General features: G+C 40.3%; 1 protein-coding gene across 1 annotated transcript in view; it reads left to right on the top strand.

Moving 5' to 3' along the window:
* The window catches only part of SYCP1 (synaptonemal complex protein 1), a 35493-nt gene extending 11245 nt beyond the window's left edge, over positions 1-24248 (top strand). The window contains exons 11-32 of the mRNA XM_090025339.1: positions 797-891; positions 1005-1189; positions 1838-1905; positions 3011-3072; positions 5185-5301; positions 5775-5879; positions 7463-7566; positions 9215-9332; positions 9574-9644; positions 11886-11967; positions 13425-13487; positions 14014-14076; positions 15922-15984; positions 16242-16358; positions 18469-18579; positions 21030-21122; positions 21942-22016; positions 22590-22655; positions 22767-22940; positions 23146-23289; positions 23926-24012; positions 24099-24248. Coding sequence (XP_089881465.1) covers positions 797-891; positions 1005-1189; positions 1838-1905; positions 3011-3072; positions 5185-5301; positions 5775-5879; positions 7463-7566; positions 9215-9332; positions 9574-9644; positions 11886-11967; positions 13425-13487; positions 14014-14076; positions 15922-15984; positions 16242-16358; positions 18469-18579; positions 21030-21122; positions 21942-22016; positions 22590-22655; positions 22767-22940; positions 23146-23289; positions 23926-24012; positions 24099-24242 — 2207 coding nt within the window. The 3' untranslated portion in view covers positions 24243-24248. The remainder of the gene's footprint in view (positions 1-796; positions 892-1004; positions 1190-1837; positions 1906-3010; positions 3073-5184; positions 5302-5774; positions 5880-7462; positions 7567-9214; positions 9333-9573; positions 9645-11885; positions 11968-13424; positions 13488-14013; positions 14077-15921; positions 15985-16241; positions 16359-18468; positions 18580-21029; positions 21123-21941; positions 22017-22589; positions 22656-22766; positions 22941-23145; positions 23290-23925; positions 24013-24098) is intronic.
* The last annotated feature ends 1641 nt before the right edge of the window (positions 24249-25889 follow it).

Raw genomic sequence — 25889 nt, 5'->3', positions numbered from 1 at the left:
TTGCTTTAGCTGGACCAGTATAATAAAAATGATGCAGTTTTTATGGGCAGAAGCCTTCGGTCACTTGTTTGAATCTGTTTCAGATCATTAATTACTAACTACTACAACGATTCACTAGCTTTGAAGTGAATGGCTCTGTCATTCTCATTTCTACCAGACTTATTTTTCTGTCTCTGAATAATTCAACTTTACGACTTGCAAGTAATAAAATCCTTTCAGGTGGGCAAAAGGCAGAGGAATGGAATTGGAACTGGGACTACTTTTTGTAGTAACCTACCATTTCATGCTTAAGACATGATAGTGGAAGAATCTGAAACTTGCAAAGGGCCAAAAAAGACTTAATTCTCCTGAGATATTAATGATGCATCATTAAGACGTGTGCTTCATTTTCAGTGATTTTAACAGGGCTTATGTTACCCAAACATATACACACACATACATATAATTTTTCTTAGAATTAGGATTTAAAACATTTCAAGCCCTACTGACTGAATGGATACGAAAAAAATTGTGGGCAGTTATCAAAATCACACGCATCACATGATATGACTGATACGGATGCTTTAATTAAATTGTATAAGTAATATAAATATTAAATGTCCCTCATTTAATCTTTTCCTAGTGATGTCACAATCTTGGCTCATGTCTTCCTTCTAAATAATCTATTTATCTCAATAGTTCAAGGGAAATATTTGAAGAGAGTATTTCTACATATGGTACAGCTATAAAACTACCTGTCTGGTACATATTTTGTAAATATTAAGAGTATATCTTATTTGTAACTATTATGACTTAGAACATCAAAAAGAAATGTTAGAAGAATCACAGACCAGACAAGACAATTTGATGAGAGAACTGGAAGAAGCTAAAGTTTATTTGCAAAAAGCAGAGGTATGACTTACTCTATAATTTTTCCAACAAATTAAAAGATGTAAATAGATTAAATGAATAATAAATAATTATCAAAACTTTTAATTTAGAATACTTTTTTACACTTTGTTTAGACTACTCAGAAGAATTTAGAAACTGATTTACAGACTGCAATGGAAACAATAACTCAAATCACTGGAGAAAAAGAAGCACAAATGGAAGAACTTACAGAAACTAAGGCTCTGCATACATCAGTGGTTGATGAATTTGAAATTGCTATTGCTAACTTGAAAGAGTTGCTGGAAAGAGAACAAAATAGGTGAAAAACAGTTCTTTTTTTAAAAAAATCAAAGGACATGATTAATCCTGTTGTTAAGGCAGTATACTGAGTTTGATTGCCAGTGATGTTCACAAAGCTTACTGTGTGGGCTTGAGTGAACCATTTATTCTCTCTACTTCAGTTCTACATACGTAAAATAAGGATGAGTTTTCTTGATTTCAACCATCTTTGATCTGGTCTGTTTCAAGTGTTTGCTTTTTAGGATAGGGCATACAACAGTTGGGCCCTGATCGCCGGTAAGAGCTGTACACTGTGCTAGAATATAAGTACAATAATACCAGTGCAGGTATATTTAGCAACATGGACACAGTTTTATTTAACAATATTATTACTTAATAATACAGCGTAATGTTTCCTTTGTGGTCTTTAAAACAAATATTTTTTCTGAAGAAAGTCGTTTTGGTAACCAAAATAAATTTCAGTAAAACTAGAATTAGAGCTATAAGTGGCAAGGATTTTACAAGCTGTGAATTGTGTAATTTATTCAAATCTTGTAACAGTTTGCTAGGAAATTACTTTTTGGGGTGGGTTGCCTTGACACATCTTTTCAACGGTTGCAAGTAGTCATGAGCAGTCAAAGGACTGAGTGACTGAGGAGACAGAAAGCTGAAGTTTGCTTTTTAACAGATTGACAAAACTTGAAGATGAGTCAGAAATACTTGCTTCAGACCTCCATAAGAAATCTTCTGAACTGGGTAAGATTTGCAGAAACAGGAAGATAATTGTTTTGCACGAGCTAGTTGCAGGTAAAATGAACATTGTCCCTCTGAGATTATCGTAAGATATCCACTCTACCCTCTCACATATGAGTTCATGATGTAGTTTGTATGTGGTAAGTGTGTGTGGGGAGGGGGGAGGGGGCGGGAATCCTGTAGCAGCTTCATATTGATTCCTGCATAGAGCCAGTTCTAAAATTGGCAGGGTAGAAAGATGAGCTTAGACCTACCATATCTCCTGTTTTCCAAGTCCTTTGCCAAAAAAGTTCAGCTGGACTCAGAATGGTGGCCTTAAGATTTTAACTATTTCATACTGTTAGGTACATGTATTCAGAATCGCTCCATGTTTTATTCTAACCATATTTCCAGATAAAGGTTATTTATGAATCATTTATCGAGCGCTTGCATTCATTATTTGTTGAATGGGATTGTTCTGTAAATCCTGCAGCTTATTTGAATAGTTGAGTGTTTTATGGAATAGAGGAAAGGAAATGGACTATGTTAGGAAAGCCATGAGAATATGTATACTCCAGATTTGTACAGATGAATGTTTGCATAAGAGTTCTGAGGCAGTAGCTTTTTTGCAGATCATAGTTTACCGTAGATATGTTTGTGTTAAAAGTAATTGGGGTTATGAACATCACTGAAATGAGTGGCTAGTTTTTATTCAAATGGATAACATTTTATCAAATGTATGATAAATGTAACTTTTATAATAGAAGTTTTATGTAGTGTTTGTCTAACTAAGCACGTAAGTCATTTTACCTGTAGCACAGATGATTCTGGATTTAGTCCAGCGATTGTTTTCTACTCCAAATAAGAGAAAAGAATCCTCAGCTGTAAAACATTAATCCATTTTCATATAGGACATTTAAAAGTAAAAATAAAAGGGCACATGTTTAAATTTGAACACAAGTAGTTTTAACAAAATTAGCAGGGCTACCGATTTGTTCAGAATTAAGCACCTTACTGAATTAGACCTGAAACAGCATAAGACGACAATGTGAAGGTAAAGTTGTCGATAAATATTGTAGATAAAAGTGTATCTTATTAATGCAATGCGTTTACATTGCGTGTGCTGTAGATGAAATAGCCAAACTGAAATGTGACAAAGAAGCACAACTTGAAGACCTGACAGAAGCCTTGGTAAGCGTCACTTATCATCTGTCTTACTAGTTTAATACCTATTAATCTTTTGTAACTTTTCTTGTCTTTTAAAGGCTACCTACAAATACATTCTAGCTCTTTCGTATCTGTCCAAAAGCTGCCACTAACTTTAACTTTCTCACCTATCATTTAGATTATTTCCTCTCTTCTTTGAGGGGCCTGAATCCTCCTACTGATTTCTCTTTGCTCATGCTTTGTACAACTCCAGCATAGCCTACACCTTGTACCATGTTTCTTATTCCCTCCATATGCCAGTAAGACGAGCATTGACATCTTAGTTATTTCACCTTTTCAAATGCTATCCTTGCTGTGGGCTGGAGCCAATGATCAGGGGCTGGACCCGCGAATCTACAAGGTCACTTGCAGCCCCTAACAATCTATGAATCTATCCAATGACAGCCCACTCTCAGTATACCCCTACGCCAGCCCAGCGGCACGACCAAAATGGACTGACTAGGGCATCAGCCTGAGGTACTGATTTGGGGAGGGGTGTGAAAAAAAATAGAAGTTTCTGCTGTAGCCACACAGTTGCACTGGCAGCACTGTCGGCAGCCAGAAGTCACCGCTGCCTCCATTCATCCCGGCTATCCCTGGAGCTTGGCTGACAGGTTATGTCCCTGCCAAATACTGCCTTTCCTCAATCAGTTGCTTTTTGAAAAATAGTTTTTTTCCCCCATTCCAACCCTTGTGCAAATTCAGTGACATGACATTTGAGGGCAAGCAGTAAATCAAGTTAAACTATTAAAAAAGTTGATGCCACTGTGAGACCCGCCCCCCCCCCCCCCCCCAGTTTCCCTGTCTTTTAAAAAAGTAAGAGCAAGGGCCGTCTCAATTTTAATTTTCAACATAAATGGTCAAACTTCTAACTTCCTACAGAAAGTGCTATAGAATCGCGAGACTATTTTATGTGGCAAAGTGAGCGTTTTGATGAAGCCCGTCTTGTACAGGTTTCACATCCTCACAGACATTTGTGTGGAATTGATTATATTTTTTTTTATAGGTGTTTGCAGGAACTTTTGAATTTCCTTTTGGAAGTATTCTAGTGGCATTACATTTGTTTTCTTGAAGAGGCACAAACGTAAGAGTATTGCTACTCTGCCAGTCCCATTCTTAAGTGAATGTTGCAGGCAAACAAGTTACTGCAGGAATCTGTGCTTACGCTTTCATTTGAATTTTCTATTTCTACCTTCTCGTGCTGATGCCCATCTCTTTATTGGAGTGTGTAGGCTGCTATGGGCAGAATCTGGGCAGATTGCAGCAGGGTATGTTTGGTCACGCTAATTGAGCTGACCAGTTTTACTTTTGCTGCTGGCTTTGGCCAAGGACCCACTGTTCAGGGCCCTGGCCTTTGCCGCAGCCAGGCTAGGAGATAACGCTCAGAGGCCACCCAGGCTTGAATGCAGAACAAACAAAGGAAGTTAAACAAATAAGTTAGCACTTAGCTCTCTTCCAGTGGTTCTTCCAGGCTTCACCTCTTGGTTGTCTCTTATGTTTCAGAGGCTTTGCAGAGCCTGCAGACTTGTGCAGCAAAGCAAATGATCAAGCAAGCAAACAAACTAACAGAGAGAAGCCCTACTCTGGGCTTTCCCCTTGGCTGCTTAACTCCTGGTAGCTCCAGGCAGCCTGCTCCCTGGCCAGATGCAGCCTCTTAAGGCTGCTTTTAGTGTCTTTTATCCTTCCCACTCTGGGCTCAGGTGGCTAGCCCTCTCTGACTCCACACACGTGTGTCAGCTCCCTTGTTGAGGTACTCACTGTGTCCCAGGACCTGGTTCCCCAGCCTCTGGTGAGTTCTCCTACGTCTGGGGAGGGTGTGCAGAGGTGCAGGGTAGGGCCTTGTTACAGAGTGCCACTCACTTTCAATAGATAGCGTAGTAAGTTCTGGAAAGGACTTTATGGTATCCTTCCTGACCTACCTTCTCACAGTGGGAGTAAGGATGGCTCGAGCATGAGCTGCATGTCGGCTTTTACAATTGTAAAATACAGGAGATACACAAGAGTGGGAAAAAGAAACATTACTTTGAAACATCTTTTCTTCGTGTCTGTTCATTTTATTTCAGTATACCTTTTAACATATTTTCCTTTATTACCTAGGAAAGATCAGTCAAAATTCAAAAAGATCTGAAGCAGCAGCTAACATATGAGCAATCAGAAAAAATAAAATTAATACAAGAGAAGGAAACTGGGGACTCTGACCACACGGAAGTTAAGGTTAGACTAAGTGAATTTTCTTGTTCATCATACCATAAAGGCAACCTTATTTGTAATGCCCGTAAGTTAGCTGTGGCATAAGTTCTGGATTGTTTCTGTGCAACATTTTCCCTTAGGGATCTTTTTCTTTGTAAGTTTCTACTACCTATATTCCTAATTATATTGATACATACCTTCAACACTACAAAACTTGAAATGCCATCAAGAAGACAGTACCTACTGGGGCTTTGAACTGAGCCCCATAATTCCTAAACTCTGTGGCAACACGGACCCATAACGCTCTCTTTTCCTGTTCTTTTACAGCGGCTGACTTGGTTGCAATATATTATATTTATTTCAGGATGATATTCCTGACAGTTGGGTATAAATGAAAATTTTACAAACTGGTAAAAATATGTGACGATTGTACTTATTTCCTACCTGTTTGAGACTTAATATTCTAACGTTGGGGTTGCTTTGCTGCTTTTAAATAGAAACAGGTTGAAGGACTTTTAGCTGAAAAGAAGCATCTGGAGACCACTTCTGAAAAATTACAAGATGAAAACAAAGAGATGAAGGATACTCTTAAAGTCAGAGAGGTTTGTAGAAAGGGGGAGTTTTTTAATATTATTGACAAGATGTACTTGAATGCATGAATGTCGTCATTGGTCACTGGCAGGAAGTATTATGCAAAGAATGTACCTGTAGTACCCTTAAAAATTGTGTAGATAAGTTAATACAAAGCTTGTTTATATTTTAACAACAGCTATCTGATGTGGGAAATATTTAGAGTGCGTTTGTTATTCCATGTTGTAAGAGCTATCGTGCTGTTATAGATACAGTGAGGTATATTTACATATAAAAAAATCTACCAGTAATGAAGTATTAAATTTAAATGTATTAAATGCTTAGAAGTGGGGCAGTTCTAAGAATTAAGGTGTGTCCACTGAAATTTGCTGTCATTTGGAATGTCCTCTGGTGCTGTCAAAAAGCAGCATTTCTCCAGAGAGTGAGCCAGTGCACAAGGCACCGTGTCCAGTGGTTAGCAAGTTGAGACACACGAATCAGCTGGCTCACTATAAGTTCCATAGGACTCAAACACCCCTGCCAGGGGCCACGCTCCAAGAAAGCAAGTGGCAGACCGTTCTCCTTCTGGTCCTGACCCTAGCTCTGAGTTTCTCAGTTCTTGGAATCTGGTATTTTTGCCTTTGGTACCTGTTGCTTCACAGCCCTTACCTGTGGTATTCAGGACCTGAGCACCAAGAGCCAGAGTCTGTTTTACTGACTGGACAGCTACATGGAATTAGGTACCCAAGCGCAATTCATTTTGACCCTACTTAAGCCCCTGGAAATCTATTAATCTTAACTGCAACGCACCACCATCTTAACCTAAAGACGGAGTCACAAGCATCAAGAAGTAGGAGGCAGGGACTCTGGAGGCATGGGCTTAATACTTACAGTATAAAGGGGTTAGTAATAGGGACTATAGGGGTATTACTTACGTGCGCTCCTGCTGTAATTCTTTAGGAAAGACAGCACTGGGGGTAGATTGGTATTTGGCTCTCCCTGCTGGAATTTATGGGGAATTGCACACGGGGCTTAATTTGTTTGAAAGCCCGGTGCGGGCAAACACAAACACGATGCGCCAAAATAAACAAGTTTTAAAACGTTAATGATCGTTAAGTTAATGAGGATTAAACTCTGTGGTGTGTACAAGTACCCCACTTTTCACTTCCAAACCAACAAATCCAGAGTCACTGGTATATCTTGCGGAGGTAGTAACTTTTTTTGGTTGTTGTTTACTGGTCTCTTCTCCACAGGGACAAGGCACCCGGAAGAAAGTACATTGTTTCTCTTCATTCCTTAGGTACAGTAGGGGCTCCTTTCCTGTTCCCTTCCTTTGACTGTGCATTGAGAGTCAAGAAGATTTATTGTAGAAAGCTTGGAGTTGTTCTAAAAAGCAGATTTGCAAAAATCTTACAGCCTTGTTAATTAATCTGGGTGCAGGGTAGAGGTCCAGCTTATCTATATAAAAGGTTAACATTTTACAGCAGTGCTATGTAGATATAATTTAGCTAATTTATAGCACGTCAACAGTGTTATTTTGTTATAAGGTTTTGTTTGTCTGCTCCATTCTGGTAGGCTATAAATGTATGTCTACTCACGTTATCTTTTTCTGCAGAAAAAAATACTTGATTTAGAAGCACAGTTAACTGGTGCTGTTGAAAATGACCAAAAATATTTAAAAGAGATTGCCGCATTGAATGCAGAGCTTGAGAAAGAGATGTATGTATTTTGAATTACAGTATTGGCTTTACACTCTGATTTTGGGGTATTATACATAAAAGTTGTTTCTTATTCTAATATACATTTAAAATCGTGCATGGTATATTTTCTAATAAATATATATATTAAGATACCGTCAAGCTAAACACGTTGTGGGTTTACTGAACATTTATTTTGCTAAGTAAACTAAATTGTACCCTGGAGCAGTCGGTGTTTATCTCACATTTTAAGCTGTTGCTCTGGCAGCTCTAACGCAAAGGGAAAATATTACAGCTGAAGGGAGTTTGTCTCCAAGACAGACCACAGAAAACAGCACTAGTGCGATTTCTGCAAAATATACTGTAATAAATAACAGTTTTGCATTCTGTGTAAAGGAAATCAAGATGGTATTATTGCTGACAGTGCAACCCTGGGTCTCAAATTTTCCATTCAATTATGGAAAAAGCTGAGTAAACACTCGTTCTTCTCTTTTCTCCATATCATTGTTGCTCTGTTTGCCTAATCTCTATGAAGAGATTGAAACCATATTCATTAATAATAAGTTAATCATTTTAATTAAATTAGATTTATTTAAAGTTTCCACTTATGAGGAGTGGGGATTTTTAATTTAACTTGCATTTAATTTAACTAAGTTGTTATTGTTTGTGTTATCATGGATGTCCCAGATCGGCGATTCGTCTTTTAAGGTTGCCATGCAATATTAACACTGTTAGGCATGCAAACACCTACACCTGTAGGTGATTTCAAATAGGTTAGAATATCTTTGACACTATTAATTCCTATTGTGATTTTTCTGAGTTCTTTGCAACAGAAGTATCGTTCTATTCTTTTCTTTTCCTGTAGTAAAAAAAAAAGCAAAGTAAAACTAAGGTCTGGCACTTTCTGAGGGATGTTTTGAGTCTGATGAAGGCTGCCTCTAGTCTAATGAGATTGAAAACCCTTGGCTACAGAAAGCGGCGTGTCTTAACCACATTAGCCCAATGAGCTGCCTGCACTGAGGATGGAGCTTTGACCTTGATAGCCACTGAGAAATAACTGTAAAATGAGCATCAAATCAGAGTGCAGATGTTTGCAGAACCAAGAAATAAGTGTCGAGTGGTAGATCAGTAGCCAGTTAGCCTGTGATCTTAATGGATGAGGCAGGTCCATTTCAATATATAATATAATGAGTCAAAACATATTTTAGTCTTAAATCAGACACAACAGAGAAGAAAAATAAAATAATGACGTGAGAGAGATATTTCTTTTGCATTTCCTTGCCTAAGGCCAGTTTATGCCGGAAAAGGCTTTCAGTTTTAGGAATACTGGTAGCTCTTTACTGGAATAGCTATATTAGCAAGCCCTCCTACAACTTCTCAGAAGAATGCATTTGCCTAGAGACCTTATGTCACTTTCTCAACTGAAACAATTTTTGTTGCTAAAAGCACTCTTACACTGGTATAAATGGCTCTCACCAGGGCTTTTTGACGGTACAGAAATGATCACCAGAAATCCCATCCTTAACAGATTTTGCATAAAAACCAGTTACTAGTGTAGATGTGGTCTCGCTTGATGTGGAAATTCAAAGAGCTTTGTTATAAATTAGTTTTAAATGGAATGTTGAAATTCAAAAGTCCTTATTTCTCTGATTTCCCAAATATTTTAATAGGCTAAAGAATAAACAACTAAACATGGACCGCAATAAAAGTTTTTTAGAAAAAGAACAAATAGCACAAGAGAAGAGGGGTGTAATTACAGAGCTGAAGAAGCTTCAAGAAGACCATAAGGCAAGCTCTAATCTTATACGTGGTTTTGGACGATGATTTATTCAAAGTGAAACATGGGAAACCCGACGACATTAAAATACGATGTTGACAGCTTTTACTGTGTCTGTAAATTTTGAAACCAGGTTTTTTACTTTAAGATATAAAAGGCATCGTTAACTAAAGGCAGGTGAACGTACTACTTAAACCCCATTCTGTCAGTATATTTTATTCAGATAATAACAACATATATGTCTTTGTTTAGGATAACAAAAAGAAGGAACACCAGAGTGAAGAAACGGTAAAAAACCTGGAAGAAACAAACAGTATGCTAAGGCAAGCACTAACAAGTATCTTCTATATAAGTAACATACTCTCAGAAAACTTTTTTTGTAGTTTACAGTTAGATATTAGTTGTTTTCTTAATAATATATTTATTGCTTTCTGTAACTTTGGATTATTTTCAGGTTGCATATTTATGTAATAGTCTTTATTGGTGCTTAAGCTGCTTTTGCATTGCTTTTGATGTTGTTAACATTTATTTCATGGGGTTCCTCTTGGGCTGGATGTGAATCTACCTCTGGCAGGAGCATAGGGGCTAACACAGCCATAGCTCGTTCTCTCCCCCACCCCTTACTGACATGTGTCCCTAGTGGGACTTCATACTTTGGATTTCGGAAGAAGGTTCCACCCCGCTTGCCCCCTTCCCAAATTCCCATCCCCTTCGGGAGCACCGTGGACTGGATGAAACAGCTCTGTAGGCTGTATCTTTGACACCCTTACATTAGACTAGGAGATAGATGCGTTAGAATACTGTAGATAGATTGAAATTTATCTTCCTGGAAGGAAAGGAACCCTTTTGTAAATCTGTAGTAAAATAGGTACAGATCAAAAGTGAAATTCTGGGCTATAGTGCTGCAAGACTCATGATGTTAGCTGTAGAGGAGAGAGGTATCATAGACTAGAAGGACCAGAAGGGACCTGTAAGATCTTCAAGTCCGGTCCCCTGCCATGGGCAGGAGGTGATTGGGCTATAATGAGCTCAACTAGGTGCTTGTCCAGCCTCGTCTTGAACACCTCCAGGGATGGTGACTGCACCACCTCTCCTGGGAATGTGTTTCAGATTCTAGGTACCCTTATGGAAAACAAGTTTTTCCTTATGTCTAGCCTAACTTTTTTCTCAACTAGCTTGTGCCCATTGGTCCTTGTCCTCTCATGGGGTACCTTTCTGAATAGTAGCTCCCCTAGATCTTGGTGCTCCCCCCTGACATAATTGTAAGCGGCTATCAAGTCGCCTCTCAGTCTTCTGTTACTCAGACTGAACAAACCCAGTTCCCGGAGTCTCTCCTCATGGGGCTTATCCTTCAGGCCGCTGATCGTAAGGGTGGCCCTTCTCTGTACCCTTTTGAGCTTATCCACATCCTTCTTGAAGTGTGGTGCCTTTAACTGGACAGTACTCCAACTGTGGTCTCACCAATGCCCAATAGAGGGGGAGGAGCACCTCTTGGGATCTATTGGCTACCCATTGGCCGATGTGCACCAGGGTTCTGCTGGTGACTTTATCACACTGTTGGCTCATGTTCATCCTCTGGTTGATTGTTACCCCCAGGTCCCTTTCAGATGTGGTGTCAGCCAGTGGACCACCACTCATTGTTTACTTATGGTGAAGGTTCCTCCTACCCAGATGAAGGACCCAGCACTTGTCCGTATTGAACCTCATCTGATTGCGTTCTGCCCATAGGACCAGTCTGTCAAGGTCATCCTGGATCCTTACCCTGTCCTCAGATGTGCCCACATTTCCCGACAGATTGGTGTCATCCACAAACTTGATTATTGCGTTTTCCACTCCCTCATCCAAGCCATTGATAAAGATGTTAAAGAGCACAAGCCCAAGCACTGATCCCTGGGGGACACCACTGGAGAGGGCCCTGCAGGATGAAGCCATCCCACTGAGTACAACTCCCTGGGATTGGCCTCTGAGCCAGTTGCCAACCCACCTCACTGTAGACTGGTCTAGGCCAGTACCTTCCAACTTCATTGATAGCAGCTTATGGGAAACGGTATCAGAGGACTTGCTGAAGTCTACTTAGATGATGTCAGCCGCACGTCCCACGTCCAGCTGGTGAGTTTACCCGGTCATAGAAGGATACCAGGTTTGTTAGGCATGACAAAGCTGTGCTGGTTGCTGCTTATTATCGCACCAGTTATGAGCTTGTGGTTGATGGCCTCCTTGACGATTTTTTCAAAGACTTTTCAAAGAAGTTAGCCGTGTTAGTCTGAAGGCAGGCAGAAGGCAGTCTATAAAGTACAAATCTATCCTGACTAAATCAGACACTGAGGATTCGTAAGCAGATTCGTAAGCACCTCACTTAGTTCATCAGATGCTATGAAGGCTGCAAGAAGAAGAGCTAATAGAAAGCTGTGATAAAATACAAGGGGTACAGAAGGAAAAAGGAGGGGGCAAGAAAGAAACTCTATTAGCTATAAACTAATGTAATATTTTTGGCAATAATGAAAGAAATGTACACTTATAAATGAAATATTTAGCAATGTTTTACTTATTGATTTGGTATTTAGAAAGGAACTGGAGTCTGTGAAGGAGAAAATGAAAAAGAAAAGTGAAGAGATTAAACATAAACTGGATGAAAATGAAGAAAATGTATGGAATAAGTAATACTACACCTTATCATGAGAGAGCTGTTAATTGTAAATGTCAGAGCCAAAAAATATCCATAGGAAACAGGAAAATGCAGGAGACTGGAAAATGGAAAGTTAGAAGGTGTAAGAAAGAATTGGTATTACTGTCAAAGTGTAAATGATTTGGCACCTAGTCACTTAAGAAGCTGTTTCTCTCTCCTTGAATGACAGCGTTGTAAAAATCAGTAGGGGTGTATGAAACGGGCTGTATTCGATTCAGATTTGGCCCAAATTGGAGACAGCGATTTGATTAATTGATTCAGATCACTGTCCCCGATTCGATTCAGCCGAATCTGAATCTTAAGATTCGATGCTGATCGAGAGAAACAGCGATTCGGCCATAGACACAGCTTTAAATGTTTTTTCTGCATCCCTCGAGGTACCAGGCATGGCTCGTGAATGCTGCTATGCTAGGGCAGATGGAGTGTCTCGCAGGAGTGTGGGGGCCCCACCATGTGATTGGCGGTGAATCTGGAAGTGGATCGGAAGTACTTCTGGTCAACTTCCGGGTCCATCGGGAAGAGCACAGGGAGCCCCCATCCCCACACCTCCCTGACTTGGTGATCGGCTGTGGGGGGACCCCCAGTGTTCCCCCAGACCCAGGAAGCGCCACTCAGCAAGCTGGGGGGGAGGGGGGGACAGGTGCGGGGGAGTTCTTCTGCATGCTCCCCAGCAGACCTGGAAGTGGACCAGAAGTGCTTCCGGTCCACTTCCGGGTCTGCTGCCAACTGTGCTGGGGGGCCCCCCCATGCTCCTGTGGGACATTCTATCTGCCCCACCATCTCAGCATTCGTGGGCTGCCTGTTACCTTAAGGTATGTAGAAAAAAACATTTAAAGCTCTGTCTGTGTCTGAATCACTGAATCTTTCTGATTCAATTCAGGGAGATTAAAGGGTCTCCTGATTAGGTTCTGATTCGGAGATTCGGCCACCGAATCGGGCAGGGTCATTCACTGCAATTAAATGCACATGTAGATGCTGACGATGGGTATAAATTGCACCCAGTGTGCCCAGCCAGCAGGGGGCCAGATTCCTGCCTGCTGCCTTGCTACACAGCTCTCCACTTTCAGTACCCCTGTGCCACAGCCAACCCCTCTGCCGCACGACACCGCCATCGCCTGGAGCCTGGGGCTGACCGCCCCCTTCATGTCCCTGGCCCTGGCATAAATTACTTCTTTCCAGCCCAAATTGCTATCTCAATTTGCACATGTAGATGCTGTACCCGGGCGTAGTTGACTCCGGCTCAGACTGCCCTGGAGTTTATTGCTTTTACATTATTTGCACATGGATATGCACCCTGCGTGACAGACCAAGGATTCAAACATAGAAAAAAGGGGTGTGTGGGGAGAAACCTATAACATCAGTCAGTCAAGGTTTATGTTCATATTTTAGCCAGATTTAAAAATCGATATATTTTCAGACTAGAAATATTGAAAGTGAAATTTCAAGAAAGGAAAAACAATTGAAGATGCTGGAAAATAAGGTATGACAATAAAATATTTTGTTACGGACTATGGAGAACTTCTGTTCCTTCTTAAAGCTATAACTGCGATATCTCGCATCCAGTTTGCAAACAGAAAAGAGGCGATATTAACTCGTTCCCAGTGGCACTGCCCTGCTACTTTTACACTTTCTGGCAATAGACTAAGAAAATCACGATAGGCTTTATTGCTTAAAACCGTTTCAGCAAAGCTCATAAACACATGTTTAAATACTATTTGTTTCAGTGGAATTTGATGCATGGTTTAAGTGAACATAAGCTTAAGCATTTTCTTGACTAGGATTTGCATATATGCTTAAATGTTCTTTTCTGAATTGGGAGCATTCATATTTAGACTGAAATATAATGAGTGTATTCATATATTTAAATTTAACAATACGCTTAAGTATTTTGCTAAATTGAGCCCTATAAAATACATGCAACTGTACCCAGGATAGCAGATAAATTAACAACGTTCAAACAGAATTAAAAATATTGTAACTATTTTTGTTCAAATTCTATCTTTTAGTTTAATAACTTAAAGAAACAGCTTGAAAATAAAACTAAGTGCGGTGAAGAGTTTCAGCAAGAGGTATGTACAATTGTTAGAAGTGGCAGAAACATAAAATTCAGGGCTTGTGTCAATGTTGTTGTTTTGTTTCTAGTAGAATTGTAAACTGGTGTGAAGTCTTTAAAGGTAGGTTTGAGATTTTTTTTCTGTAATTTTCTTAGAAAAGCGGGGCTGGAAGGGACCTCGGGAAGTCATCTAGTACCACCCCCACTGCTCAGTGCCAAAATATTCTAGTCAAGTGTCTGTCTAACCTGCTCTTGAAAACTTCCAAGGATCGAGATTCCACAACCTCTCTAGGTAGCTTGTTCCAGTGCTTAGCCACCCTTATAGAAAGTTCTTTCTAATATCCAACCGAAATTGTCCCTGCTGCCGTCAAGACTGTTGATCCTAGACCTGTACCCTATGGCCACAGAAAATAGTTTTATCTCCATCCTCTTTATGACTACGCTTCTGTGTTTTGAAGACTGATACCAAATCCCCCACTCACCCTCAGTCTTCTCCAAACTAAAAAAACCCACAAGTTATTTCAGCCTTTCCTCATAAGTCATGTGTCCCAGGCCTCCAGTTATTTTGGTCACTCTCTGCCAGACGCTTCCTCTGTCTGCATCTTTCTTGAAGCGAAGGCTCCTAAACTGGATACAGTAGTTAAAATGAGGCCTTAGCAGTGCCAGATAGAGAGGACTATTTCTCTAGTTTATCAGAGTCATTCTGAATCCTAACCCAATCCTCCAGAGTGTTTGCAGCTCCGTCCAACTTGGTGACATCAGCACATTTACTAAGTCTGCACTCCGTCTCATCCTCCAAAGCGTTAATAAAAATATTAAGCGATACTGGATCCCTGTGGAACCCTACTCTGTACCTCTTCCCAGCTAGATACCAAGCCACTGATAACTACTCAGGGAGCACTATAAGCCAACCTTCAGTACTTTTATGAGGGGCAGGGTGAGCAGGGAGAGTACCTACCACCAAATTCCCAATTATGGGGTTTCGCTAGGCATACATGTCAGCAGCAGAGAGGGGCAAGTAACAGCTACATTAACCCCCATGCTGCTGGTCATCCTGCTGCCACCACCAACTCTGGATCCAGCACATGAGAAGCAGGTGAGTTTGACACATCTGTTTTAAATAAACATTAGAGTGATGTCAGTTATCAATCAGTAAAAGAATTAAAAATCTGAATCCAGAATGTCTGTTTGTGGGTTAGAAGCCCTGGGAATGATGTTTTTCAGAAAATCACAAGGATGCCCTTCTCTTTGTCACGTAAGGATTTACCTCCTTATGGGAAAACATCCTAAAACTTGGTTAATTCTTCGTCCATTTCCACAGGGCCTGTCTACCACCGTATCCGTTTTGGCCCTCCGAAGATGCCTTTGTAGTGTAGCCTGGGACTATATTGGTTTTGTCTTATATGCTCCACAGGACAAAAATGAGAGTGTGGTTCTGTCTTTTGTGCCGCAGGATGCCTATGTAAACCATATGTAGAGGTTTACACGTGGTCCAGAAAGAATAAGAACTGTTTTTAAGGCTCTTGACTGCTCCTGCTGCATGGAAGACACCTCTAGCCTCAAAGGCACTTTTTGAGACCTGGATTGTAAGCGTAAACATTTTTTTAAAAGTAGGATCAGTCTTTTCCCTGATTTTTCTGCAAAGACATTGCACAAGATGCAACACGCCCCCCCCGCCGCAAAAAAAAGAAACAAAACAAAACCCCAACCCTTTAAAGTGCGAGCTAAAGAGTCTGTTGCCTTGGCCCAGTTTGCCTTATGTGTTCTAATCTTAGCTGACAAGGCAACAAAGCAGTAGGTTAATAAAAACATGCAGAGGTGAAAATGCATAAAAGCTTAGTCTTCATTTTGATTTTAACAGAATAAGATGTTGAAAAAGAAAATAGCAGCAGAAAGTAAGCAATCCAGAATATATGAAGCAAAGGTAGGTATATATTAAAACTTGTTGATAAAAGCAATAGGGAAAGATGTTAAGGATTTAGTGCTTTTTTTCTAAATTCCATTCAAATCAGTAAGATCACCTGCATCCTTAAAGTTTAACCGGTGATTGTCAGCAAGGGTGCCATTCAACATTAGTGCTGTTAAGTGTGCAAACTTCATAAGATAAACCATTTAAGGAGATTGTCTGCCTATTTATTTATCCTTTAATGAACAAGATAAACGTTTTTGTATTGTTAAAAGGTGAATAAGTTACAGTTAGAGCTGGAAAATACAAATTGTCAACGTAAGGAAACAATTGACAGCTATCGAAAAGAACTTGAAGCAAAAAACGCCACCGAAGAAAAACTTCTCGAAGAAGTAAGTGTTCCTAAATATTGCTATGTTTTTGAATATCTTTTTTTCACAAGATAATTTACTTATTTTATTAGGTTCAATAGGGCCAAATCCTAAACCCCATTATGTGAGTAGTCCCACTTATATTGATGGACCTGCTTGTGTGTATGAGAACCATTTGTGAGTAAAGCTTTTTATAATTGAGTCTCAGTGGGTGTGTCTACACATCGCCCTGTGGTGATGTAACGGTGTACTACATCACCACTTGGCACGCTGTGGCGATGTAGCCATCACATGGGTCTACATGTCGCCACCTGTATGCTACAGTATAGGCAGTTACTGAGCAGTGTTTTAGTACTTCTGCCAAGGAAGATTCCTGCAATCAGATCTATTAACAGTTCACAACCAAAAGTTCCGGTGTTTTTTGAACTGGGGGCATATACAAGCTCAGATTCCGAACACCTCTCTGCTCCCAAAAGATCTTAGTCTAATACAGGGATGAGCAAGATATGTCCTTCAAAATCATGTCATCCAGTCCATTGGGCTCCCCATGGGTCCGTAAGTTCTTGGCAGCAGGGGAGTGGTGGCACTATTAATTGAGGGAGCTCCTGGAGCTGCAGGAATTAATGTTGTCACTGCCTGTCCTTCCACCAAACTCAGACCTGGGGGGAGCCCTGCAGACCAGACAGCTCTGCGTCATGTGGCTCTGCATGCCACATCAGGCCTGAAGACCAGCTCCTGCTGATCTGTGACCTGCAGGACTGATCTAATATATGCCTTCCTTCCCCACCCCACCTCTTTGCATGCCTCAATATATCTAGCACTCGGAAGAAACCAAGACAATATTCAGAATGAGTCTTGAGAAAAGCATTGATTCATAGATTCGTAGACATTTGGGCTGGAAGGAACCCTGAAGGATCATAGAGTCCAGCCCCCTGCCCCAGGGGCAGGAAGTCAGCAGGGTTCACAGGATCCCAGCAAGATAAACATCCAAATGTCTCTTGAAGGCATTCAGAGTAGGTGCTTGAACCACCTCTGGCAGCAGTCTGTTCCAGACCTTGGGGGCTCGGACAGTAAAGAAATTCTTCCTCATGTCCAGCCTGAAACGGTCGTGGAGGAGTTTGTGACCGGTTGATCTTGTCATCCCTTGGGGTGCTCTGGTGAACAGACGTTCCCCCAGATCCTGGTGAGCACCGCCAGTAGGTGGCCACCAGATCATCACTGAGCCTGTGCTTTTCCAGGCTGAAGAGTCCCATGGCTCTTCAGGTAGGCCGGGCAGTTCTCAGCCTACAGACCGGGTGAACCTGTGTCCAGTTAACAGTCCTGTCAGATTTGATGTCTCAGAATGAGACCCAGGTTCTGTATCTGGGCCCAGTGTTCGAATCTGGACCCTGCCTGCCTAGGTGTTGGCTGGATGATGGTTACAGAGAACCCAAGCATGAGATCCACGTAACAAAGCTCAAAGATCATTAGCTTTTGTAGAGTAAATTACCATTTTAGGAACCTCCACTTGGATTTTGTATCTAATTTTAGGCATCTAAGTTTGGAAAGTGTTCTGCTTTATTCCACATGAAGCTATAATTTTAAATGTAAAATCATATAAAAAGACTTAATTGCTCAAGTTCTGTTTTGTTCTAATTATAAGCAGCAGACTGAAATAAAATAAGGAAAGAAACATTTTAAAGTAATGTGTTTTGAAGTATGTTTCACATTTTCACAAAGAAGCCGTGTATCTCTTAATTTCCATTCAGCATATTTAATATTACAGAAAAAGGAATTTGCATTCCATCAGTACATTGATAATTATTGGAACAGTTTCATCATTTATTTAGACTGTTTAATTAAATAAATATTTTTCTTATATGATAAAAGACTAAAATGAACACAGTAACTGCATTGGTAAAAAGCAGCACTTCTGTCACATTTTCTTTGCGTATAATTTATTATTTGTTCCGACAGTCTAGTACTTGGGTTTCCATTAGACCAAACATATTTCCTTTCTGTGCTGAAACTAGCGGCTTCTTTCTAAGGCACACAAAATATTCTGTTATGAAGTATGTATATAGAAAAGGGGTTTTGTTAGCATACTACTCTCATTGCTTGCAGTTTAGAAGATAAACTGTGTTATTAATAGGTAGAAAAGCTGAGGTTATTAGCTGATGAAGCAGTGGCAATGCAGAAAGAGTCTGATATTCGGTGTCAGCACAAGATAGCTGAAATGGTAGCACTTATGGAAAAGCACAAGGTAAAGAGATTTTGTTTTTAATTTTACATTGTATGACCCCATGCCTGGAGTCGGTAAACATTGCACCAACCTAGAACGTCAGGAACTAGGAAGCCTCGCTTTATAATAAAGGGTTTAGGTCAATGAAACATGTACGCTGGTGTATTCAGCAGTATGCTAGTGTAAAAAACCTGTGGACATATGACATCAAATTAAACTGGAATAACTCCATGGAGTCCAGTGTAGGGTTACTCAGAAAGACTTGGAGGAAAACCCTAACGGTGCAAATTACACTGGTTTATTTTTGTCTTTCCCCCAGTATAGTTGTTTGCTAAATACAAACAGCCTAGTCCTCGTTTCCCAGGGCAGTGGTGAGACACTGTAATAGCGTCTGCTGTCCTGGACTGTCACACATTTGCCTGTGTCTGATTCTGGTATAATTTACATTTGTGCACAACTCCACTGAAAAATCTCACCGATTATTCTGTGACCTAGGAAAAGCCAGCTGAAGATTTGCTCAGTTTTTAACATCTAACAAGAAGCTCACCCCCAATGACAATAACTAATATTTCCAAGATCTAACTTCAAAGTACACAACATAAATTATAACACTAACTGTAACAGCAGCATCTGGCAACTTCACATACATACTGTTTTAGGGAAGATGTTTCAATAGTTTCTAGGGTCGGAAGGGACCTGAGCAGATCATCTAGTCTGACCCCCTGCCATGGCAGGAAAAAATACTGGGGTCAAACGACCCCAGCAAGATGTTCATCTGACATCCTCTTAAACACCCGCAGGGTAGGAGCCTGCATCCCCAGGGCAGGAGCCTTTCTCTTGGAAGTTGGTTCCAGACCCTAGCCGCCCTGACCGTGAAGTAGCGCCTCCTGATATCTAACCTAAACCTACCCTCTGCCAGCTTGTGACCGTTATTCCTGGTCACTCCTGGCGGTGCTTGGGGGAACAGGGACTCCCCCAGTGCCTGCTGATCCCCCCTGACTAGTTTATAACAGGCCACCAGATTCCCCCTCAGCCTTCTCTTCTGGAGGCTGAACAGGTTCAGGTCCCGTCGCCTCTCCTCGTAGGGCCTGCCCTGCTGCCCCCTGATTATACGAGTGGCCCTCCTCTGGACCCTCTCTATGTTGCCCACATCCCTCTTGAAGCGCAGCGCCCAGAACTGGACGCAGTACTCCAACTGCGGCCTGACCAGTGCCGCACGGAGGGGGAGGATCACCTCTTTGGACCTGCTCGAGATGCATCTGTGGATGCATGACAAGGTGCGGTTGGCCTTCCTAACTGGCTCTCCACACTGCCGGCCCATGTTCATCTTGGAGTCAGTGATGACCCCGAGATCCTTTTCCGCCTCCGTGCTGACAAGAGGGGAGTTGCCCAACCTGTAGGTATGGTGCCGGTTGTTCCTCCCGTGGTGCGTCACCTTGCACTTGTCTGTGTTGAAACCCATCCTATTCTCGTCCGCCCACCCTTGTAACCTGTCTAGGTCTGATTGTAGCCTGTTGCCTCCTTCCAGTGTGCCCACGTCCCCCCACATCTTAGTGTCGTCAGCAAATTTGAACAGGGTGCTTTTTACCCCCTCGTCCAAATCACTGATGAAGATGTTGAACAGTGCGGGCCCGAAGACCGAGCCCTGCGGAACCCCGCTGCCCCCGTCCTTCCGGGTTGAGAAGGACCCGTCCACCACCACCCTCCGGGTGCGGCCCTCCAGCCAGTTGGCGACCCATTTGACTGTGTGGGTGTCTACAGCACAGCCCCCGCAGTGTCTTAAGGAGAACGGGGTGAGAGACAGTGTCAAAAGCCTTCCGGAAGTCCAGGAAGACGGTATCCACTGCTACCCCTGCATCTAATGATCTGGTGAGCTGATCGTAAAAGGCCACCAGGTTGGTCTGACAGGAGACGTCCCTATTTTGCAGATGTTTTTGGGACTATAAATTTTGGGATGTCACATTTGCTGCAGAACAGAACATGGATAGTAGGAGGTAATTTGACTTTTGAGTGTTCCATGTCTGTTCTAAGAGTTGGCTGTTGAAAGGATTTTCTGATATTTGCCATCTGATATTTGACTGCAGGTTCTATCTTTTGATGTTAATGTTGGCCTGCTCTCTTAAGGACCCTATTTCTTAGTGGCCTTGAGCTGTATACTTTAAGATAATTTAATGATGTTTCCTTGCCATTCTTCTTTAGTAGATATTTTCACAAATAGAACTTGCTACAATGTGACCAGCCTTTGCACACAGGTACATTTGATTCCTTAGTGTGGGAAGTGACCCTTAGTAAATAGTACTGTACAGCAGATGTGCAAGAGGTGTCTATGGAAGGAAAGATGGGTCTCTCTGAAGCACGAAAGTAGTTTTACCTTTGTTTTGCAACATCTGAACCGAAAGGAAATCCTAGATAATTTTAAAGCATAATTTTTATTTGTTTCATATATTCATATGACCGCCTCTTTCATGCAGCACCTATACGATAAAATGGTTGAAGAAAAAGACACAGAATTAAAATGCTTTAAGACAAAAGAACAAGAACAGACATCAACCAAAAGAACTTTGGTAAGATCTGTATTTTAAAAAATGAATAACTACAGAGAAAAGAAAAGGAGCAGTTGCTACCCTGGCACAGTATGACAAATAATAGCCTTTCTGTTTTTGTGAACAATTGTTTTCTTCTCTGTATAAGGCATATACATTTTGGGGGTGGTACATTTAGGTCAGCCCCCTAACTTCTGTGTAGTGTACTTGCTTATTGTTCTTTTTGGTATCAGAATTATGATACGCAGTGTTTCAAATGAAATTTAAGCAAGGTAGCTATTTTCACCTCTGTCTGGTTAGGCGACACCTCTTCTATAGAATAAATTATCTACTTTTTTCATGTTTCTGTTAAAATATTATATTAAGAGAAAAGAAAGGCTTGGCTTGAACAGAATGGGACGCATCATTCAATACATTTCTTAGTAGTGCTTGATTTCCTAAAAAAACAACTAACTTTCAGGCTTACTGTCTCCCTGTCCCTGAGTAGCCTCACTTTGAGGAAGCTGTAAGAGTAGTTGCCACTTCAGAAGTGGCTGACAGTATACTTCTACTTCCTCATCTGCCTGAAACTCAGTAAGTGACCCTTATGACATTTTCCTTTCAACAGGACTTGTTTGCAAGTATTTCTGTAGAAGGAGAATGACCCACTTGACATATTAATAGTGAATATTCATGTGCTTCAGATAGGAAACTCTATTAGTTCAGTATATTCGATTTACTTATAGGACTATGAGTGACTGTGTCTGGAGGTACCCAGTACTCTTCTTTAAATATGTGTATATGTGTAACTATTACAATGAAATCATTTATGTAGCTAATTTACAAGCTAATTATTGTTAGGAACATGAACTATCCTGTGTGAAAAGTGAAGTAGCATCTCTTAAGGAACAGCTTCAAGTGGAGATTGAAGAAAAGGTACATCTTCCTGCATTCCATTCTGTATTTCTCAACTTGCCCTTGCAGCTATAGCAGTTAATGCAGTGGAAAAGATTTAGGTTGATTCTTGGTTTCTTATTCTGTTTGCTTTTAAGTACTGTGTGTTACTCATTACTGGGCCGTGAAGGAGAGGTGCCCAAAGACTCTAGAACAGGGATGGTCAACCCACAGCCCATGGGCCAGAATCCAGCATCCCAAGGGCCAAAAACCTGGCAGCAGGAGAGCAGTGGCAGTGCCTGAAATAAACTTGTCACTATGTATCAATCAAAAACAGGATACTGATTAAAAGTGTGCTATATAGGTTCAGGCAGACAAGGTTCTTATGTAGGTTCTATGTAGGTTCAATACCAGACCTATGAAAAAAGCTATAAGCAAGAAAAGCATATGCACATTTGTGTTTCTACGTTTTAAATGTCTTCTCAGTTTTGACTAAATTTTGGATGGATCTCGATCCAAATATTTATGACTGAATGCTGAACATGCATGCTATTTCATTACTGTGAATAATACACACGAGTAGAACATTTACTATTACATAACTGTTTTTAATAGGAGAAGCTTGCAAAAGAAGCAAAAGTAAAAGAAAATGTGGTTCCTGAAAAAGAAAAAAAGCACAGGGTATTTTTTATTTTGATTCCATAACTTAATTTGGAATTTATATTCATAGTCATATTATGCAATACAATTTAAGTTTCACACTAAATGTTTTAAATTTATTAATATTTTTAGAAAACACAAACTTCCCTTTTGGAGACTCCTAAAAGTAGCTTAAATCTTGACTCAGCTCATTCAAAAAACACTTCGACCTACAATTTCACACCTGCTAACATGAACGTTTTGGAAAACAAAGAGCTATCATCTTCCACACCAGCTAAAAGTATTTTGGGCACTCCGTCATTAAAGGTTTGTTACTTATGGAACAGTAACCTAGATATTTTCTTACACAGTGTGTTTATTTATGTAATTAATTTACTTTTCACTTTGTTAAAGGGCCCGTGCTGCCGTAATTACGTCTAGAAATATTATAAATTTGTGTTAAGTATAATTTAATTTACACTTTGTTGAGCATAATTTAAATGTAGCGTTTAAATATTTTATTTTTCCGTAGACATATACTGTGAAGACTCCCCCAAAATATAAGCTGCAAGGAGAAGGCCCAAGCCCACTGTTAGAAGGAGGCCTGAAGAAAAAGAGAAAAGTGGTTTTAGAGCTGGATACACAGTCAGACAGCTCAGAACACAATGACCTCTTGGTAAAGTTTTGACAACTAAGCAGCACCTAGTGTTAGTCTGTACATTCTTTGTTGTATGGGAAAATATATGTATAGTAGATAGGATATCATATACCATACCCAATAAAAATATAACTGCACGTATTTTATGGGACTATAATGATAATATGTGGAATTGTCATTCTGTATTGGTGGGGGCCATCTTTTTGGCAGGCAGGCAGGCCACAAATTAGCCTTGCACCCTCCAATGTCCTTCCCTCATTCTGCCTTCTGCTCCCTGCCCTGTGCTCCCAGCCCAATCTCCTGCTTTGTTTTCTGCTTCCTGTTCTCTGCCACTGTGCTGCCTGTAACCCTCCCTGATCTCCCGTGTGCTGCACAGAGGCATCCTGTGTCATTTGGGATGTGTGGCTACCCGTGTCTTAAATGTACATAACTAAAAACTCTAGAATATGATCTGAGCAGCATTCTGCAGAAACAACATACCTATTCATTACAGTTGTACTAAACTAATTTCCCTGAAGTTTTTGACAGAATTTTGTTTTTTACCAACAAGGAGGCTCCATGGTAATATTTTAAACATTTGTATTCGACAATAACAATGAGAAAAACCCAGTATATTTTATTATATCAGCGATTACCTTTTTTCCTTAATTTAAGAGCATTGTTGCTGAGGAACAAATGTTCAAAAAACCACATAAAGATGACCCTCAAGCTTCCCGCTTCCGTGGCGTGACACCAAAAAAGGTATGTTTTTAGCTTTACTTCAAATCAAAATAAATTGCTTGACATATTTTAACAAAATTAATTGATTACTTTGCTTTTATTCTTAGGTATCAACCCCATCATCGCTAAAATCTCCTGGGTCTGCACTGAAACGTACAGCTATAAGAAAAATGCGAGAGGCTGGATGGACTGCAGTTTCTAGAGTGGACAGGAAAAAAAAAATGAAAGAAGCTGAAAAACTCTTTGCCTGAAATTTAAAATTGAGCAATGTCCTAGGATTATTCAGTTCATATAAACCTTAAAGTAGAAACTGATTAATCCTACACAATTAATACCTTGCCATTGACTTTCATGTAACTTTGTATGACCACACTTGTCCCCCAAAGACTTTCCACATGGCCAAAATTAGACAAGCCCAGAGGGAATATGGCTTTCTTTGTTTGTTTTGAAAATTAATAAAACCAAAAATAAGAGTTGTTCAGAGACATTTAAATAAACTCGGGTTTTATTTGTTTAATGTTTACTTTCCCCTTTTCAGCAGAATATCCATAAAAGGTTTTGTTTCATGATGTTTGAAATTGTTAAAATGCATCAATTTTATTCAGCGTTTTATTTTAACACAAATCTTAGGTTTAGTGGTTTTTTATATGTTGCGCGCACACACCCACCTTGCTGAACCATTCTTTTAGTGTAGCAAGTTTGTTTGCAATTGTACGTGTTTCAGCATTTTGAACATTTAAGTGTTGAGCTTTTAACAAATACTGAGTTAGGTCTTGCTACTTTTGCTTTCCTGGAGTCTAGCTTTATGCCAGATATGATTTGTCAATTTATTTTTTTCAGACTATTGAGTATGCAGCTTTCAGATTTCATTAAACAGTTGATCAGAAGTGTGAGACTTTGGACTAAATGCTTACAAGATGCTATGTGATGAGCACGTGTAGGACCAAAACAGTCTTTAAACATGCTATTCATGCTCTGGTAACATGGAATTGTGGAAAGTATTAGAGAATAATAGCTTATTTATTTAAAGCATTGGTTTTTCTTTACTGAATTTGCAGAGTACCATAACATACGTTGTTTAGTTTTTAATTCATCCTAGGTTCTCAAAAATAATACCTTCAGAGCCCAAAATAAAATTTAGGAAATTTACAGGTAATCTCTGTGACACATGTTGCCTCAAGAACAATAAACATCTTGGGGTGAAACTCTGGCAAGTCAGTGGTAAAACCCCTATTCACTTCATTAACGCCTAGATTTCATTCTTTGTCTGGAAGTTACCTTACTCCTGAGGCTGAAAACTTTGGTTATGGTGCATTTCCTGTTAATCAGTAAAGCTCAATGTCGTCGTTTTAGTGCTTCTAGTTGAAGCAGATAAAGATTTAAACAGAATGGGTTTTAAAAGATGTACAGATTTAACTGCTGAAATTGTGAATAGAATGTAATGGGTTCCCAGTTTCTGTGCGACTGGATGGTGCACAGAAACACAGTCCTTTGGTATAGTGCGCCACTGCGGCGATCTAGGTGGGAAATCTAAGCATGCACCGTCTGCGTGGCGCAGTAGTCGCCCATAGTGCTCCGTGCTTTAGTACCACCAAAAGGAAGTCCTAAAGCATGGCGCTGTAGCAGTGTCACCATATGGCAACAGGTAGACAGACCCAGAATGTTGTGTTTTAGTCTAGTTTACAGCATGTGTTTTGAACAGATATATTAAAAGGCAAAGCACAGAACTACTTAAACTTCTCTAGACTCCAAGGAACAGTACCTTCCCAGAGATTATTTGCACAGGTCTGTTTAATCTTTCCCAAAAACATTAGATCATATTTTAGAATAGTGTACATCAGCTGTCACTCAAAAAAATCCTCTGGTATTGCGACTGATACAGGTTTTCAAGAGAAAGG

This window comes from Crocodylus siamensis, chromosome 13 (assembly GCF_052110815.1).
Source record: "Crocodylus siamensis isolate JL-2025a chromosome 13, ASM5211081v1, whole genome shotgun sequence".
NCBI lineage: Eukaryota > Metazoa > Chordata > Crocodylia > Crocodylidae > Crocodylus > Crocodylus siamensis.
This window is presented reverse-complemented; position numbering and strand designations above follow the sequence as displayed.